General features: G+C 40.2%; 1 protein-coding gene across 4 annotated transcripts in view; it reads right to left on the bottom strand.

Moving 5' to 3' along the window:
• Positions 1-18,426, bottom strand: part of SCARA3 (scavenger receptor class A member 3) — a 69,433-nt gene extending 51,007 nt beyond the window's left edge. Inside the window, exons 1-2 of one of the 4 annotated variants that reach the window (XM_056553812.1) lie at positions 18,282-18,426; positions 13,197-13,714 (exon numbers count right to left, since the gene is read on the bottom strand). In XM_056553812.1, the coding sequence (XP_056409787.1) occupies positions 13,197-13,203 (7 nt within the window). In that variant the 5' untranslated portion in view covers positions 13,204-13,714; positions 18,282-18,426. Of the gene's footprint in view, positions 1-13,196; positions 14,139-18,281 lie in introns of those variants that run through there. The other 3 variants (XM_056553811.1, XM_056553813.1, XM_056553810.1) reach the window with 3 other exon arrangements.
• Between the last annotated feature and the right edge of the window lie 825 nt (positions 18,427-19,251).

The following is a 19,251-nucleotide window of genomic DNA, read 5'->3' as shown; positions in this document are numbered from 1 at the left end:
ACCGGAATGTAATATATTGTAGTCCTCTAACCTAAATGTAATATATGGTAGTCCTCTGACCTAAATGTCATATATGGTGGTCCCCTGACCTAAATGTAATATATGGTGGTCCTCTGACCTAAATGTAATATATGGTAGTCCTCTGACCGGAATGTAATATATTGTAGTCCTCTAACCTAAATGTAATATATATGGTAGTCCTCTGATCTAAATGTAATATATGGTAGTCCTCTGACCTAAATGTAATATATGGTAGTCCTCTGACCTAAATGTAATATATGGTAGTCCTCTGACCTAAATGTAATATATGGTAGTCCTCTGACCTAAATGTAATATATGGTAGTCCTCTGACCTAAATGTAATATATGGTAGTCCTCTGACCTAAATGTAATATATTGTAGTCCTCTAACCTAAATGTAATATATGGTAGTCCTCTGACCTAAATGTAATATATGGTAGTCCTCTGACCTAAATGTAATATATGGTGGTCCTCTGACCTAAAAGTAATATATGGTGGTCCTCTGACCTAAAAGTAATATATGGTGGTCCTCTGACCTAAAAGTAATATATGGTAGTCCTCTGACCTAAATGTAATATATGGTAGTCCTCTGACCTAAAAGTAATATATGGTGGTCCTCTGACCTAAAAGTAATATATGGTGGTCCTCTGACCTAAAAGTAATATATGGTAGTCCTCTGACCGGAATGTAATATATTGTAGTCCTCTAACCTAAATGTAATATATGGTAGTCCTCTGACCTAAATGTCATATATGGTGGTCCCCTGACCTAAATGTAATATATGGTAGTCCTCTGACCTAAATGTAATATATGGTAGTCCTCTGACCGGAATGTAATATATTGTAGTCCTCTAACCTAAATGTAATATATGGTAGTCCTCTGACCTAAATGTCATATATGGTGGTCCCCTGACCTAAATGTAATATATGGTGGTCCTCTGACCTAAATGTAATATATGGTAGTCCTCTGACCGGAATGTAATATATTGTAGTCCTCTAACCTAAATGTAATATATATGGTAGTCCTCTGATCTAAATGTAATATATGGTAGTCCTCTGACCTAAATGTAATATATATGGTAGTCCTCTGACCTAAATGTAATATATGGTAGTCCTCTGACCTAAATGTAATATATGGTAGTCCTCTGACCTAAATGTAATATATGGTAGTCCTCTGACCTAAATGTAATATATGGTAGTCCTCTGACCTAAATGTAATATATGGTAGTCCTCTGACCTAAATGTAATATATGGTAGTCCTCTGACCTAAATGTAATATATGGTAGTCCTCTGACCTAAATGTAATATATTGTAGTCCTCTAACCTAAATGTAATATATGGTAGTCCTCTGACCTAAATGTAATATATGGTAGTCCTCTAACCTAAATGTAATATATGGTAGTCCTCTGACCTAAATGTAATATATGGTAGTCCTCTGACCTAAAAGTAATATATGGTGGTCCTCTGACCTAAAAGTAATATATGGTGGTCCTCTGACCTAAAAGTAATATATGGTGGTCCTCTGACCTAAAAGTAATATATGGTAGTCCTCTGACCTAAATGTAATATATGGTAGTCCTCTGACCTAAAAGTAATATATGGTGGTCCTCTGACCTAAAAGTAATATATGGTGGTCCTCTGACCTAAAAGTAATATATGGTAGTCCTCTGACCTAAAAGTAATATATGGTAGTCCTCTGACCTAAATGTAATATATGGTGGTCCTCTGACCTAAAAGTAATATATGGTGGTCCTCTGACCTAAAAGTAATATATGGTAGTCCTCTGACCTAAAAGTAATATATGGTAGTCCTCTGACCTAAATGTAATATATGGTAGTCCTCTGACCTAAATGTAATATATGGTGGTCCTCTGACCTAAATGTAATATATGGTGGTCCTCTGACCTAAAAGTAATATATGGTAGTCCTCTGACCTAAATGTAATATATGGTAGTCCTCTGACCTAAAAGTAATATATGGTGGTCCTCTGACCTAAAAGTAATATATGGTGGTCCTCTGACCTAAAAGTAATATATGGTAGTCCTCTGACCTAAAAGTATTATATGGTAGTCCTCTGACCTAAATGTAATATATGGTAGTCCTCTGACCTAAATGTAATATATGGTGGTCCTCTGACCTAAATGTAATATATGGTAGTCCTCTGACCTAAATGTTATATATGGTAGTCCTCTGACCTAAATGTTATATATGGTAGTCCTCTGACCTAAATGTAATATATGATAGTCCTCTGACCTAAATGTAATATATGGTAGTCCTCTGACCTAAATGTTATATATGGTAGTCCTCTGACCTAAATGTTATATATGATAGTCCTCTGACCTAAATGTAATATATGGTAGTCCTCTGACCTAAATGTCATATATGGTGGTCCTCTAACCTAAATGTAATATATGGTAGTCCCCTAACCTAAATGTAATATATGGTAGTCCTCTGACCTGAATGTAATATATGGTAGTCCTCTGACCAGAATGTAATATATGGTAGTCCTCTGACCTAAATGTAATATATGGTAGTCCTCTGACCTAAATGTCATATATGGTAGTCCTCTGACCTAAATGTAATATATGGTAGTCCTCTGACCTAAATGTAATATATGGTAGTCCCCTAACCTAAATGTAATATATGGTAGTCCTCTGACCTGAATGTAATATATGGTAGTCCTCTGACCAGAATGTAATATATGGTAGTCCTCTGACCTAAATGTAATATATGGTAGTCATCTGGCCTGAATGTAATATATGGTAGTCCTCTGACCTGAATGTAATATATGGTAGTCCCTCTGACCAGAATGTAATATATGGTAGTCCTATGACCTAAATGTAATACATGGTAGTCCCCTGACCTAAAGTAATATATGGTAGTCCTCTGACCTAAATGTAATATATGGTAGTCCCCTGACCTAAATGTAATATATGGTAGTCCTCTGACCTAAATGTAATATATGGTAGTCCTCTGACCTAAATGTAATATATGGTAGTCCTCTGACCTAAATGTAATATATTGTAGTCTTCTGACCTAAATGTAATATATGGTAGTCCTCTGACCTAAATGTAATATATGGTAGTCCTCTGACCTAAATGTAATATATGGTAGTCCTCTGACCTAAATGTAATATATGGTCGTCCTCTGACCTAAATGTAATATATGGTAGTCCTCTAACCTAAATGTAATATATGGTAGTCCTCTGACCTAAATGTAATATATGGTAGTCCTCTGACCTAAATGTAATATATATGGTAGTCCTCTGACCTAAATGTAAAATATGGTGGTCCTCTGACCTAAATGTAATATATGGTGGTCCCCTGACCTAAATGTAATATATATGGTAGTCCTCTGACCTAAATGTAAAATATGGTGGTCCTCTGACCTAAATGTAATATATGGTGGTCCCCTGACCTAAATGTAATATATGGTAGTCCCCTGACCTAAATGTAATATATGGTAGTCCTCCGACCTAAATGTAATATATGGTAGTCCTCCGACCTAAATGTAATACATGGTAGTCCTCTGACCTAAATGTAATATATGGTAGTCCTCTGACCTAAATGTCATATATGGTAGTCCTCTGACCTAAATGTAATATATGGTAGTCCTCTGACCTAAATGCAATATATGGTAGTCCTCTGACCTAAATGTAATATATGGTAGTCCTCTGACCTAAATGTAATATATGGTAGTCCCCTGACCTAAATGTAATATATGGTAGTCCTCCGACCTAAATGTAATACATGGTAGTCCTCTGACCTAAATGTCATATATGGTAGTCCTCTGACCTAAATGTAATATATGGTAGTCCTGTGACCTAAATGCAATATATGGTAGTCCTCTGACCTAAATGTAATATATGGTAGTCCTCTGACCTAAATGTAATATATGGTAGTCCCCTGACCTAAATGTAATACATGGTAGTCCCCTGACCTAAATGTAATATATATGGTAGTCCTCTGACCTAAATGTAATATATGGTGGTCCTCTGACCTAAATGTAATATATGGTAGTCCCCCTGACCTAAATGTAATATATGGTAGTCCCCTGACCTAAATGTAATATATGGTAGTCCTCTGACCTAAATGTAATATATGGTAGTCCTCTGACCTAAATGTAATATATGGTAGTCCCCTGATCTAAATGTAATACATGGTAGTCCCCTGACCTAAATGTAATATATGGTAGTCCTCTGACCTAAATGTAATATATGGTAGTCCTCTGACCTAAATGTAATATATGGTAGTCCCCTGACCTGAATGTAATATATGGTAGTCCTCTGACCTAAATGTAATATATGGTAGTCCTCTGACCTAAATGTAATATATGGTAGTCCTCTAACCTGAATGTAATATATGGTAGTTCCCCGACCTAAATTTAATATATGGTAGTCCTCCGACCTAAATGTAATATATGGTAGTCCTCTGACCTAAATGTAATATATGGTAGTCCTCTGACCTAAATGTAATATATGGTAGTCCTCTGACCTAAATGTAATATATGGTAGTCCTCTGACCTAAATGTAATATATGGTAGTCCCCTGACCTAAATGTAATATATATGGTAGTCCTCTGACCTAAATGTAAAATATGGTGGTCCTCTGACCTAAATTTAATATATGGTGGTCCCCTGACCTAAATGTAATATATGGTAGTCCCCTGACCTAAATGTAATATATGGTAGTCCTCTGACCTAAATGTCATATATGGTAGTCCTCTGACCTAAATGTAATATATGGTGGTCCTCTGACCTAAATGTAATATATGGTAGTCCTCTGACCTAAATGCAATATATGGTAGTCCTCTGACCTAAATGTAATATATGGTAGTCCTCTGACCTAAATGTAATATATGGTAGTCCCCTGACCTAAATGTAATATATGGTAGTCCTCTGATCGAAATGTAATATATGGTAGTCCCCTGACCTAAATGTAATACATGGTAGTCCCCTGACCTAAATGTAATATATATGGTAGTCCTCTGACCTAAATGTAATATATGGTGGTCCTCTGACCTAAATGTAATATATGGTAGTCCCCCTGACCTAAATGTAATATATGGTAGTCCCCTGACCTAAATGTAATATATGGTAGTCCTCTGACCTAAATGTAATATATGGTAGTCCTCTGACCTAAATGTAATATATGGTAGTCCCCTGATCTAAATGTAATACATGGTAGTCCCCTGACCTAAATGTAATATATGGTAGTCCTCTGACCTAAATGTAATATATGGTAGTCCTCTGACCTAAATGTAATATATGGTAGTCCCCTGACCTGAATGTAATATATGGTAGTCCTCTGACCTAAATGTAATATATGGTAGTCCTCTGACCTAAATGTAATATATGGTAGTCCTCTAACCTGAATGTAATATATGGTAGTTCCCCGACCTAAATTTAATATATGGTAGTCCTCCGACCTAAATGTAATATATGGTAGTCCTCTGACCTAAATGTAATATATGGTAGTCCTCTGACCTAAATGTAATATATGGTAGTCCTCTGACCTAAATGTAATATATGGTAGTCCTCTGACCTAAATGTAATATATGGTAGTCCTCTGACCTAAATGTAATATATATGGTAGTCCTCTGACCTAAATGTAAAATATGGTGGTCCTCTGACCTAAATGTAATATATGGTGGTACCCTGACCTAAATGTAATATATATGGTAGTCCTCTGACCTAAATGTAAAATATGGTGGTCCTCTGACCTAAATGTAATATATGGTGGTCCCCTGACCTAAATGTAATATATGGTAGTCCCCTGACCTAAATGTAATATATGGTAGTCCTCCGACCTAAATGTAATATATGGTAGTCCTCCGACCTAAATGTAATACATGGTAGTCCTCTGACCTAAATGTAATATATGGTAGTCCTCTTACCTAAATGTAATATATGGTAGTCCTCTGACCTAAATGTAATATATGGTAGTCCTCTGAGCTAAATGTAATATATGGTAGTCCTCTTACCTAAATGTAATATATGGTAGTCCTCTGAGCTAAATGTAATATATGGTGGTCCTCTGACCTAAATGTAATATATGGTAGTCCTCTGACCTAAATGTAATATATGGTAGTCCTCTGACCTAAATGTAATATATGGTAGTCCTCTGACCTAAATGTAATATATGGTAGTCCCCTGACCTAAATGTAATACATGGTAGTCCCCTGACCTAAATGTAATATATATGGTAGTCCTCTGACCTAAATGTAATATATGGTAGTCCTCTGACCTAAATGTAATATATGGTAGTCCTCTGACTTAAATGTAATATATGGTAGTCCCCTGACCTTAATGTAATATATGGTAGTCCTCTGACCTAAATGTAATATATGGTAGTCCTCTGACCTAAATGTAATATATGGTAGTCCTCTGACCTAAATGTAATATATGGTAGTCCTCTGACCTAAATGTAATATATGGTAGTCCCCTGACCTAAATGTAATATATATGGTAGTCCTCTAACCAAAATGTAATATATGGTAGTCCCCTGACCTAAATGTAATATATGGTAGTCCCCTGACCTAAATGTAATATATGGTAGTCCTCTGACCTAAATGTTATATATGGTAGTCCTCTGACCTAAATGTAATATATGGTAGTCCTCTGACCTAAATGTCATATATGGTAGTCCTCTGACCTAAATGTAATATATGGTAGTCCTGTGACCTAAATGCAATATATGGTAGTCCTCTGACCTAAATGTAATATATGGTGGTCCTCTGACCTAAATGTAATATATGGTAGTCCCCTGACCTAAATGTAATACATGGTAGTCCCCTGACCTAAATGTAATATATGGTAGTCCTCTGATCGAAATGTAATATATGGTAGTCCCCTGACCTAAATGTAATACATGGTTGTCCCCTGACCTAAATGTAATATATATGGTAGTCCTCTGACCTAAATGTAATATATGGTAGTCCTCTGACCTAAATGTAATATATGGTAGTCCTCTGACCTAAATGTAATATATGGTAGTCCCCCTGACCTAAATGTAATATATGGTAGTCCCCTGACCTAATTGTAATATATGGTAGTCCTCTGACCTAAATGTAATATATGGTAGTCCTCTGACCTAAATGTAATATATGGTGGTCCCCTGATCTAAATGTAATACATGGTAGTCCCCTGACCTAAATGTAATATATGGTAGTCCTCTGACCTAAATGTAATATATGGTAGTCCTCTGACCTAAATGTAATATATGGTAGTCCCCTGACCTGAATGTAATATATGGTAGTCCTCTGACCTAAATGTAATATATGGTAGTCCTCTAACCTGAATGTAATATATGGTAGTTCCCCGACCTAAATTTAATATATGGTAGTCCTCCGACCTAAATGTAATATATGGTAGTCCTCTGACCTAAATGTAATATATGGTAGTCCTCTGACCTAAATGTAATATATGGTAGTCCTCTGACCTAAATGTAATATATGGTAGTCCTCTGACCTAAATGTAATATATGGTAGTCCCCTGACCTAAATGTAATATATATGGTAGTCCTCTGACCTAAATGTAAAATATGGTGGTCCTCTGACCTAAATGTAATATATGGTGGTCCCCTGACCTAAATGTAATATATGGTAGTCCTCTGAGCTAAATGTAATATATGGTAGTCCTCTTACCTTAATGTAATATATGGTAGTCCTCTGACCTAAATGTAATATATGGTAGTCCTCTGAGCTAAATGTAATATATGGTAGTCCTCTGACCTAAATGTAATATATGGTAGTCCTCTGACCTAAATGTAATATATGGTAGTCCTCTGACCTGAATGTAATATATGGTAGTCCCCTGACCTAAATGTAATATATATGGTAGTCCTCTGACCTAAATGTAAAATATGGTGGTCCTCTGACCTAAATGTAATATATGGTGGTCCCCTGACCTAAATGTAATATATGGTAGTCCCCTGACCTAAATGTAATATATGGTAGTCCTCCGACCTAAATGTAATATATGGTAGTCCTCCGACCTAAATGTAATATATGGTAGTCCTCTTACCTAAATGTAATATATGGTAGTCCTCTGACCTAAATGTAATATATGGTAGTCCTCTGAGCTAAATGTAATATATGGTAGTCCTCTTACCTAAATGTAATATATGGTAGTCCTCTGAGCTAAATGTAATATATGGTAGTCCTCTGACCTAAATGTAATATATGGTAGTCCTCTGACCTAAATGTAATATATGGTAGTCCTATGACCTAAATGTAATATATGGTAGTCCTCTGAGCTAAATGTAATATATGGTAGTCCTCTGACCTAAATGTAATATATGGTAGTCCTCTGACCTAAATGTAATATATGGTAGTCCTCTGACCTAAATGTAATATATGTAGTCCCCTGACCTAAATGTAATATATGGTAGTCCTCTGACCTAAATGTAATATATGGTAGTCCTCTGACCTAAATGTAATATATGGTAGTCCTCTGAGCTAAATGTAATATATGGTAGTCCTCTGACCTAAATGTAATATATGGTAGTCCTATGACCTAAATGTAATATATGGTAGTCCTCTGAGCTAAATGTAATATATGGTGGTCCTCTGACCAGAATGTAATATATGGTAGTCCCCTGACCTAAATGTAATATATGGTAGTCCTCTGACCTAAATGTAATATATGGTAGTCCTCTGACCTAAATGTAATATATGGTAGTCCCCTGACCTGAATGTAATATATGGCAGTCCTCTGACCTAAATGTAATATATGGTAGTCCCCTGACCTGAATGTAATATATGGTAGTCCTCTGACCTAAATGTAATATATGGTAGTCCTCTGACCTAAATGTAATATATGGTAGTCCTCTGACCTAAATGTAATATATAGAGTCCCCTGACCTAAATGTAATATATGGTGGTCCTCTGACCTGAATTTAATATATGGTAGTCCTCTGGCTTAAATGTAATATATGGTAGTCCTCTGATCTAAAAGAAATATATGGTAGTCCTCTGACCTAAATGTAATATATGGTAGTCCTCTGATCGAAATGTAATATATGGTAGTCCCCTGACCTAAATGTAATACATGGTTGTCCCCTGACCTAAATGTAATATATATGGTAGTCCTCTGACCTAAATGTAATATATGGTAGTCCTCTGACCTAAATGTAATATATGGTAGTCCTCTGACCTAAATGTAATATATGGTAGTCCCCCTGACCTAAATGTAATATATGGTAGTCCCCTGACCTAATTGTAATATATGGTAGTCCTCTGACCTAAATGTAATATATGGTAGTCCTCTGACCTAAATGTAATATATGGTGGTCCCCTGATCTAAATGTAATACATGGTAGTCCCCTGACCTAAATGTAATATATGGTAGTCCTCTGACCTAAATGTAATATATGGTAGTCCTCTGACCTAAATGTAATATATGGTAGTCCCCTGACCTGAATGTAATATATGGTAGTCCTCTGACCTAAATGTAATATATGGTAGTCCTCTAACCTGAATGTAATATATGGTAGTTCCCCGACCTAAATTTAATATATGGTAGTCCTCCGACCTAAATGTAATATATGGTAGTCCTCTGACCTAAATGTGATATATGGTAGTCCTCTGACCTAAATGTAATATATGGTAGTCCTCTGACCTAAATGTAATATATGGTAGTCCTCTGACCTAAATGTAATATATGGTAGTCCCCTGACCTAAATGTAATATATATGGTAGTCCTCTGACCTAAATGTAAAATATGGTGGTCCTCTGACCTAAATGTAATATATGGTGGTCCCCTGACCTAAATGTAATATATGGTAGTCCTCTGAGCTAAATGTAATATATGGTAGTCCTCTTACCTTAATGTAATATATGGTAGTCCTCTGACCTAAATGTAATATATGGTAGTCCTCTGACCTAAATGTAATATATGGTAGTCCCCTGACCTAAATGTAATATATATGGTAGTCCTCTGACCTAAATGTAAAATATGGTGGTCCTCTGACCTAAATGTAATATATGGTGGTCCCCTGACCTAAATGTAATATATGGTAGTCCCCTGACCTGAATGTAATATATGGTAGTCCTCTGACCTAAATGTAATATATGGTAGTCCTCTGACCTAAATGTAATATATGGTAGTCCTCTGACCTAAATGTAATATATAGAGTCCCCTGACCTAAATGTAATATATGGTGGTCCTCTGACCTGAATTTAATATATGGTAGTCCTCTGGCTTAAATGTAATATATGGTAGTCCTCTGATCTAAAAGAAATATATGGTAGTCCTCTGACCTAAATGTAATATATGGTAGTCCTCTGATCTAAAAGTAATATATAGTAGTCCTCTGGTAATAAATGATAGTCGTCTGGCTTAAATGTAATATATGGTAGTCCTCTGATCGAAATGTAATATATGGTAGTCCCCTGACCTAAATGTAATACATGGTTGTCCCCTGACCTAAATGTAATATATATGGTAGTCCTCTGACCTAAATGTAATATATGGTAGTCCTCTGACCTAAATGTAATATATGGTAGTCCTCTGACCTAAATGTAATATATGGTAGTCCCCCTGACCTAAATGTAATATATGGTAGTCCCCTGACCTAATTGTAATATATGGTAGTCCTCTGACCTAAATGTAATATATGGTAGTCCTCTGACCTAAATGTAATATATGGTGGTCCCCTGATCTAAATGTAATACATGGTAGTCCCCTGACCTAAATGTAATATATGGTAGTCCTCTGACCTAAATGTAATATATGGTAGTCCTCTGACCTAAATGTAATATATGGTAGTCCCCTGACCTGAATGTAATATATGGTAGTCCTCTGACCTAAATGTAATATATGGTAGTCCTCTAACCTGAATGTAATATATGGTAGTTCCCCGACCTAAATTTAATATATGGTAGTCCTCCGACCTAAATGTAATATATGGTAGTCCTCTGACCTAAATGTGATATATGGTAGTCCTCTGACCTAAATGTAATATATGGTAGTCCTCTGACCTAAATGTAATATATGGTAGTCCTCTGACCTAAATGTAATATATGGTAGTCCCCTGACCTAAATGTAATATATATGGTAGTCCTCTGACCTAAATGTAAAATATGGTGGTCCTCTGACCTAAATGTAATATATGGTGGTCCCCTGACCTAAATGTAATATATGGTAGTCCTCTGAGCTAAATGTAATATATGGTAGTCCTCTTACCTTAATGTAATATATGGTAGTCCTCTGACCTAAATGTAATATATGGTAGTCCTCTGACCTAAATGTAATATATGGTAGTCCCCTGACCTAAATGTAATATATATGGTAGTCCTCTGACCTAAATGTAAAATATGGTGGTCCTCTGACCTAAATGTAATATATGGTGGTCCCCTGACCTAAATGTAATATATGGTAGTCCCCTGACCTAAATGTAATATATGGTAGTCCTCCGACCTAAATGTAATATATGGTAGTCCTCCGACCTAAATGTAATATATGGTAGTCCTCTTACCTAAATGTAATATATGGTAGTCCTCTGACCTAAATGTAATATATGGTAGTCCTCTGAGCTAAATGTAATATATGGTAGTCCTCTGACCTAAATGTAATATATGGTAGTCCTCTGAGCTAAATGTAATATATGGTAGTCCTCTGACCTAAATGTAATATATGGTAGTCCTCTGACCTAAATGTAATATATGGTAGTCCTATGACCTAAATGTAATATATGGTAGTCCTCTGAGCTAAATGTAATATATGGTAGTCCTCTGACCTAAATGTAATATATGGTAGTCCTCTGACCTAAATGTAATATATGTAGTCCCCTGACCTAAATGTAAAATATGGTAGTCCTCTGACCTAAATGTAATATATGGTAGTCCTCTGACCTAAATGTAATATATGGTAGTCCTCTGAGCTAAATGTAATATATGGTAGTCCTCTGACCTAAATGTAATATATGGTAGTCCTATGACCTAAATGTAATATATGGTAGTCCTCTGAGCTAAATGTAATATATGGTGGTCCTCTGACCAGAATGTAATATATGGTAGTCCCCTGACCTAAATGTAATATATGGTAGTCCTCTGACCTAAATGTAATATATGGTAGTCCTCTGACCTAAATGTAATATATGGTAGTCCCCTGACCTGAATGTAATATATGGCAGTCCTCTGACCTAAATGTAATATATGGTAGTCCCCTGACCTGAATGTAATATATGGTAGTCCTCTGACCTAAATGTAATATATGGTAGTCCTCTGACCTAAATGTAATATATGGTAGTCCTCTGACCTAAATGTAATATATGGAGTCCCCTGACCTAAATGTAATATATGGTGGTCCTCTGACCTGAATTTAATATATGGTAGTCCTCTGGCTTAAATGTAATATATGGTAGTCCTCTGATCTAAAAGAAATATATGGTAGTCCTCTGACCTAAATGTAATATATGGTAGTCCTCTGATCTAAAAGTAATATATAGTAGTCCTCTGGTAATAAATGATAGTCCTCTGGTAATATATGATAGTCGTCTGGCTTAAATGTAATATATGGTAGTCCTCTGACCTAAATGTAATATATGGTAGCTCCGCTGACCTAAATGTAATATATGGTAGTCCTCTGAACTTAATGTAATATATGGTAGTCCTCTGACCTGAATGTAATATATGGTGGTCCTCTGACCTGAATGTAATACATGGTAGTCCTCTGACCTGAATGTAATATATGGTAGTCCTCTGACCTGAATGTAATATATGGTAGTCCTCTGACCTGAATGTAATATATGGTAGTCCTCTGACCTGAATGTTATATATGGTAGTCCTCTGACCTGAATGTAATATATGGTAGTCCTCTGACCTGAATGTAATATATGGTAGTCCTCTGGCCTGAATGTAATATATGGTAGTCCTCTGACCTCAATGTATCCTCACACGTTCACCTGTCCTACAGGTGGCCTCCTCCCTTAACCTGCAGTGGCTAATAACAGTAATAATAGGGTATATTGGCTTGTCATGTGATCAGCCTGGACCGGCTGATAACAGGGAACAATACACTGCATGTCCCTCGCCCCTTTAATAATGTGTGATGCCAGCGGCTTTTTAGGATCGGTTTCCTCCTTTTCATAGGTCGCCATCTCTGGTGGTGGACACCTGCTATTGTTCAGAAGGAGCCCCCCCCCTCCCCCCCATAGCGGTGGAGCTATCGGTAACCTACCTCTCATTGTTCCCTTGAGGACAATACAGCTGTAAACTGGAGAACGTCTGCACCGATCGCCCTCAGCTCCGAGGATTGGTCTTCGTTAAGTTGGAAAACTTCTCAATGTCCTTGGCTCATTCTCTTCCAGGAGATCTTAGAAGACAACGGGAGCCCCATCTACGTCTCCAGGAACTTGTGGTTGGGCTTCACCGATCACCCCTGACTTCAAGGGTCGGTTTTCATGAAGATGGAAACCTTCTCAATATGTTCTTTCAGAATACTTTAGAAGACAATGGGAGCCCCATTAATGTCTCGAGGAACGTGAGGCTGGAGTGGAGCACACTGGTTATCCCAGAACATCCTCAGTTGTTATCTCTCCCGGTAGGAACAGAGGAGAAGACGATCCCCAAATCCAATAATGTCCTTCTTTGGTCGGCAGCCCAGACAAACTTCCTCACTGGTGAGGAGCTGAGAATAAGACGTCTCAGTGTTTGCATCCTCCTATACTTCTCCGGCTCTGCCGCTCCAGGCTCAGCCTGCAAAAAAAAAAAAAAACTTGGATGTTTTCCATTACAGGCCAGAAGAAATCCGACACAGTGAAGTGTGTGCAGAACAGAGGAATCCCGGCTCCCACCCAGTCTAATGGCAAACAAATGTAAGGAGCCCGGAGCAGGGCTTAAGATGGGGGAAGGGAGGAAACCATGAAGGTGCAATGTAACATAGGGTTAACAGGTACTTCAAGGGGTGGTCCATTGTGGTGGTCGACCTGCCGGGAAGATGACAAGCTCCATTATCACTGCTCCAATCCCATCCCCAGCTTCTGCAAACCAAGGTGGCCACATATCAGGAGACCAAATGGAGAGGTGAACGAGCTTAAAGGGATATTCCACCCCTAGACATCTTATTCCCTATTCAAAGGATAGGGGACAAGATGTCTGATCATGGGGGTCCCACCCAATGTCAGCTCCCAGACATCCGGAGCGAACTTTGCTCCATGCGAGATAACTGGCGATGCGGGCCGGAGGCTCGTAATGTCACGGCCACGCCCCACTCGTGATGTCATGGATTTTGCAGAACCCACCTCCTTATCAGGGTGTCCCCAAGCAAGGTGTGGGGGGGGGGGGGAGACTTCTATAATAGAGTCGGAAGTCACCTGCACAAGACATGCTATAGATGCCCCCCCCTACTCCCTCCTGCCACCATGGTTGGGGCTATAAGATCATTGTACAAGTTTTGGAAATGCGGCCATTTGTATTCTGTCCCCTCTTTCATGGCATTCCACTCCACCCTATCGGCCCAGGCGTTTTTTTTTTATCACCAGGAGGATAAGGGTTTTCTAGCATTCTCTCAGCCCACATGGTAGGTGTACACGCTGGTGTGGTGCTCTGTGGTGCTTTGTTTGTGGGGTGTTGTGGCCCAGAGCCGGGGGCTTGGTTGGGCAGCAGTGGAGCTGACGGGCAACTGGGTCATTCCATCAGTGGACTTTGTGTTGTGGCGGCGGTGGTCTCTAGCCTGACGCTAGGACAGTGTTAGTTTAGGGACCCCCTCTTATCAGATGGCCTTGATGTGGGCTTAAAAGGTACAAGAACAACCTACTGGTTTTTGAAATTATGCTAAGAAGCAATTAGATCATAGTATGAGTTGTGGATGTCTGGCCATGTCTGCTTCTCTATTTGTGAGTTAAAGGGGTCCTCCGCTCCTAGACATCTTATCACCTATCCAAAGGACGGCTGCGGCACCCCAAACATCTGGTGCACGGAGCGATCTTCACTCCATGCCGGATGACTGGCGATGCGGGATGGAGGCTCGTGATGTCACGGCCATGCCCCGTCAATGCAAGTCTATGGTAGGGGGCGTGATTGAGGGGGTGTGGCCGTGATGTCACGAGCCTCCGGCGATGCACCCAACATTTATAACGAATGCTGGGTGCAGCAGGGAGATCACAGGGAATCCCATCAGCGGGACCCCCACGATCAGACATCTTATCCCCTATCCTTTGGATAGGGGATGAGATGTCTAGAAGCGAAGTACCCCTTTTAAGGTTTAAATGGTACCTTTCATCGAAAAATATATATTATAGATTAATGTATGCAGAATAACTTTCCAATTGCATGCTATTAAAAAATATGCTGCTTTCTATTTAATTTTCCACTTTGAAAAAATGACCACTAGAGGTCTCCCTACCAGTCCTGGCCGCAAGCCCAGGACCACTACAGGTCTCCCTACCAGTCCTGGCCAGAGTTGTACAGACTGCAGCCCGGACACAGACAAGCTCAGCTGGCAGCTCACAGTCTTCTCCTCTCTGTTTACAACTTCAAGTGCAGAGAGAAGAAAGATCGGAGTTCAGTTAGTAAAATGAATGAGGGCCTGCAGTAAGGCAGAGTCAGGAGTATGCCCTGCTGTGCTATGAGCACAGTGCTGGCTCCTGCCTGTCTGATTGATAGACAGGGAGCAGTGCTGAGCTTGTCTGTGTCCTGGCTGCAGTCTGGGATTTAGGACTCCAGCATGAGTCTGAAATCTAGAAAAAGGGCTTGCGGCCAGGACTGGTAGGGAGACCCCTAGTGGAAAATTAAATAGAAAGAAGCATATTTTTTAATAACATGCAATTGAAAAGTTATTCTGTATACATTAATCTATAATATATCAAAAGTTTTTTTGATGTCTGGTTCCCTTTAATTCTAGGTCCAGATTATACCATGATGAACAACCACTATATCTGTTCTGATCCCTCGTTTGTGTTTTCAGTGATTTGTTTTGTTTAGGTTGTGACCTGTGACATTTATTTTTTGAGGACTGAGTGATTACTATGGAACATACCTACCTAATGGGGGAACTACCTGCCTATGGTCAGTAAGATGGTAATATGTATGGGGATAATATTCTTCCTTGTATACTGGTATTAATGGTAATATTGGTGTTATTAGTCTCAGTATACAGGATTTGTTCAGTACCAGTATGATGTTAATATGTATGGTGATAATATTCCTCTGTGTATATTGGTGTCATTGGTAATATTGGTCTCAGTATACAGGATTTGGTCAGTAACAGTATGATGGTACTATGTATGGTGATAATAGTCTTCCTTGTATACTGGTATTATTGGTAATATTGGTGTTATTAGTCTCAGTATACAGGATTTGGTCAGTAACAGTATGATGTTAATATGTATGGTGATAATATTCCTCTGTGTATATTGGTGTCATTGGTAATATTGGTCTCAGTATACAGGATTTGGTCAGTAACAGTATGATGGTACTATGTATGGTGATAATATTATTCCTTGTATACTGGTATTATTGGTAATATTGGTGTTATTAGTCTCAGTATACAGGATTTGGTCAGTAACAGTATGATGGTAATATGTATGGTGATAATATTAATCCTTGTATGCTGGTATTATTGGTAATATTGGTCTCCAGGGACGTGCACACATAGGGCTTGAAGGGGGCTTTTTTTTTTTTTTTTTTTTTTTTAACGGTGTTAGGCACAGGGGCACAGGGGCAGGAGTGTATAGAGGCACAGGGGCAGGAGTGTATAGAGGCACGGCTGGTAGAGATAACAGCAGGGGACAAGAAGAAAGAGCAGATACAAGTGTTAGGAAGTGACATCTTGTCATACAGGCGTTCTCTGACTCTGTCTCCCGGGGTCCTGCTGCTGCTGACAGCCCCTCCCCCTCCCTGCTCCTCTCTGGGAAAGGAAAGGAAGAGATGGAGGATAGAAGATCAGCTGGAGCTGCCATGAGGGGACAGTAAGTGATCATCAGCCGGGTCTGTCAGGGAGGACTGTAGGGAGGGTGGACTGTGTGAGGGGACTTAGAAGAGTCCACAGGGACAGTAAGGCTGGGTTCACAGTACGGTTTGTCATTACGGTTCCCGTATACGGCTGGGAGGAGGGGTGGGCAGGGCTTAATCGCGGCGCCCGCACTCAGCAGTATTCGGGAACCATAGATAGTGTGTTTATGAGCCGACCGGAGTGAACCGCAGCCTCCGGTCGGCTGCTTTTTCGGCCATATGCGGTTTCCCGACCGCAGGCAAAAACGTGGTCGACCCCCCGCGATCTCCCTAACGGGGCATCGGCATTAGCGCTCTTTATGAGCGCTAATGCGCGTAGCGTCGAGCTCTGAGCTCGACGGTTCATGCCCCATGCCCATACAGTTCTATGGGGGAGGCATAAACGCTGCCTCCCAGCCTCTCCCATAGAGATGTATGGAGGGGGCATGTCGGCCGCGACGTCATGCTGCAGCCAACATGCCTCCTGCACGGGAGAGCCACGGCACAGCCGCGGCCCCGTACAGGAGATTGCAGGGGGGCCCAGCAGTCGTACCCCCGCGGTCAAACACTTATCCCCTATCCTGTGGATAGGGGATAAGTTAAATTTTGGCTGCAGTTGTCCATTAAGGACTGTGCTTGGGTTAACACTGGTCTAGGGAGTTGCATATGGATGGGGTGTGCCCTTTTTTTCACATTGAGCCCCTGCCCCTCAAAATTCCTGTGCACGTCCCTGTTGGTCTCAGTATACAGGATTTGGTCAGTAACCTAATCCTAACCCTAATCCCCAACCCCTAACAGCAATCAGCACTGAGAAGGGACCTCAGGTCCCATTCGGCTATGGGTCACAGTTGGCACGCACCCTCCATTGATCTCTATTGGAGAGCCAGAGATACCCAAGCGCTGCACTCGTGTACATTCAGCTCTCCCATAGAGATGAATAGAGGTCACCTCCTGACCCCTGCTCTGTGTGCGAGGAGGGTGAGGGCACCTGGCAGGAGATCAATGGGGGGGTAGCGGTCAGACCCCCCACAATCTGACACCCATCGCTTATCCTTGTCTTTCACGGCAGTACCCCTTTAACCCTTGACACTTCACAAGACAATGTATTGCAACGCACACAAACTCATTTGCAATAATTCTCCAGTACCCGATACCCTCCTGTATGAAGGGGCGGAGCATAACACAGTGTTCTCTGAATTGCTCCACCCACTCTGAACATTTCCACCATTTACATGGCCAGTTACAAATGATTATAAAGCATCACAGTCTACGAGACTGGGAACACGATAAAACCATCTGCATTGTGGAAGATTAAGGGTTAAGTGGCCCATACGGCTGATGATTGCACAATATTAAGAAATAATCTTCAGAACTTTCCTTCCATCCAGCTGAATCCACTTTCCCGGTTCGCGGCCGTCGTCCTCTTCATTTATCAAACAAAAATAAATAAATAAAAGAAATTAAAAAAAATTCTGCAAATCAAAACAACATTTCGCGGGGTCACTGGGGGTCAGCGTCTTTCCGTTTCCTGTCTTGAGACTTAAAAACAAGTTTGGACTGACGTTCCCTTTAGCTCCGGCGCCCGGGTCTTTGTGCAGGGAGTATACAGGACATTTCTTACCGGCTGCGATTGTATAATGTGCAGATTATTCAATTATATTCACTTTCTATAAGTCCTTATTCTGCAGAACTCAGTCTATTCATCCTAATCTTCCTGGTTCCTGAACAGTAGTAGTAGAAGCAGCACCCCTGCAGTAGCAGCAGCAGCCCCCTGCTGGAAAACGAGCACAAACCACCATGATCCCCCATGCCTTAATGCAGGGACTGCACTTTAAAAGATTAGGGACTGCTGGGAGCAGACGTGGCGCAAAGGCAACGCCAACATCTCTGCCTACTGAAGAGGAGCAGAGGCTACGTAACTTTGGTGGGGGCAATAGAGGGGGCTGCTGCTAGCTGCTAGTAGAGAGGAAGCAAGTGCTGCTATTACTACAGGAGGGTCTGCTGCTACTACTACGGGGGGGGGGGGCTGCTACTACTACGGGGGGGGGGGGGGCTGCTACTACTACAGGGAGGTCTGCTGCTACTACTACGGGGGGGGCTGCTACTACTACAGGGGGGGCTGCTACTACTACGGGGGGGGGCTGCTACTACTACAGGGAGGTCTGCTGCTATTACTACAGGAGGGTCTGCTGCTACTACTACGGGGGGGCTGCTACTACTACAGGGAGGTCTGCTGCTATTACTACAGGGAGGTGTGCTGCTACTACTACGGGGGGGGGGCTGCTACTACTACAGGGAGGTCT

The sequence above is a fragment of the Hyla sarda genome, unplaced genomic scaffold (genome assembly GCF_029499605.1).
Source record: "Hyla sarda isolate aHylSar1 unplaced genomic scaffold, aHylSar1.hap1 scaffold_383, whole genome shotgun sequence".
NCBI lineage: Eukaryota > Metazoa > Chordata > Amphibia > Anura > Hylidae > Hyla > Hyla sarda.
This window is presented reverse-complemented; position numbering and strand designations above follow the sequence as displayed.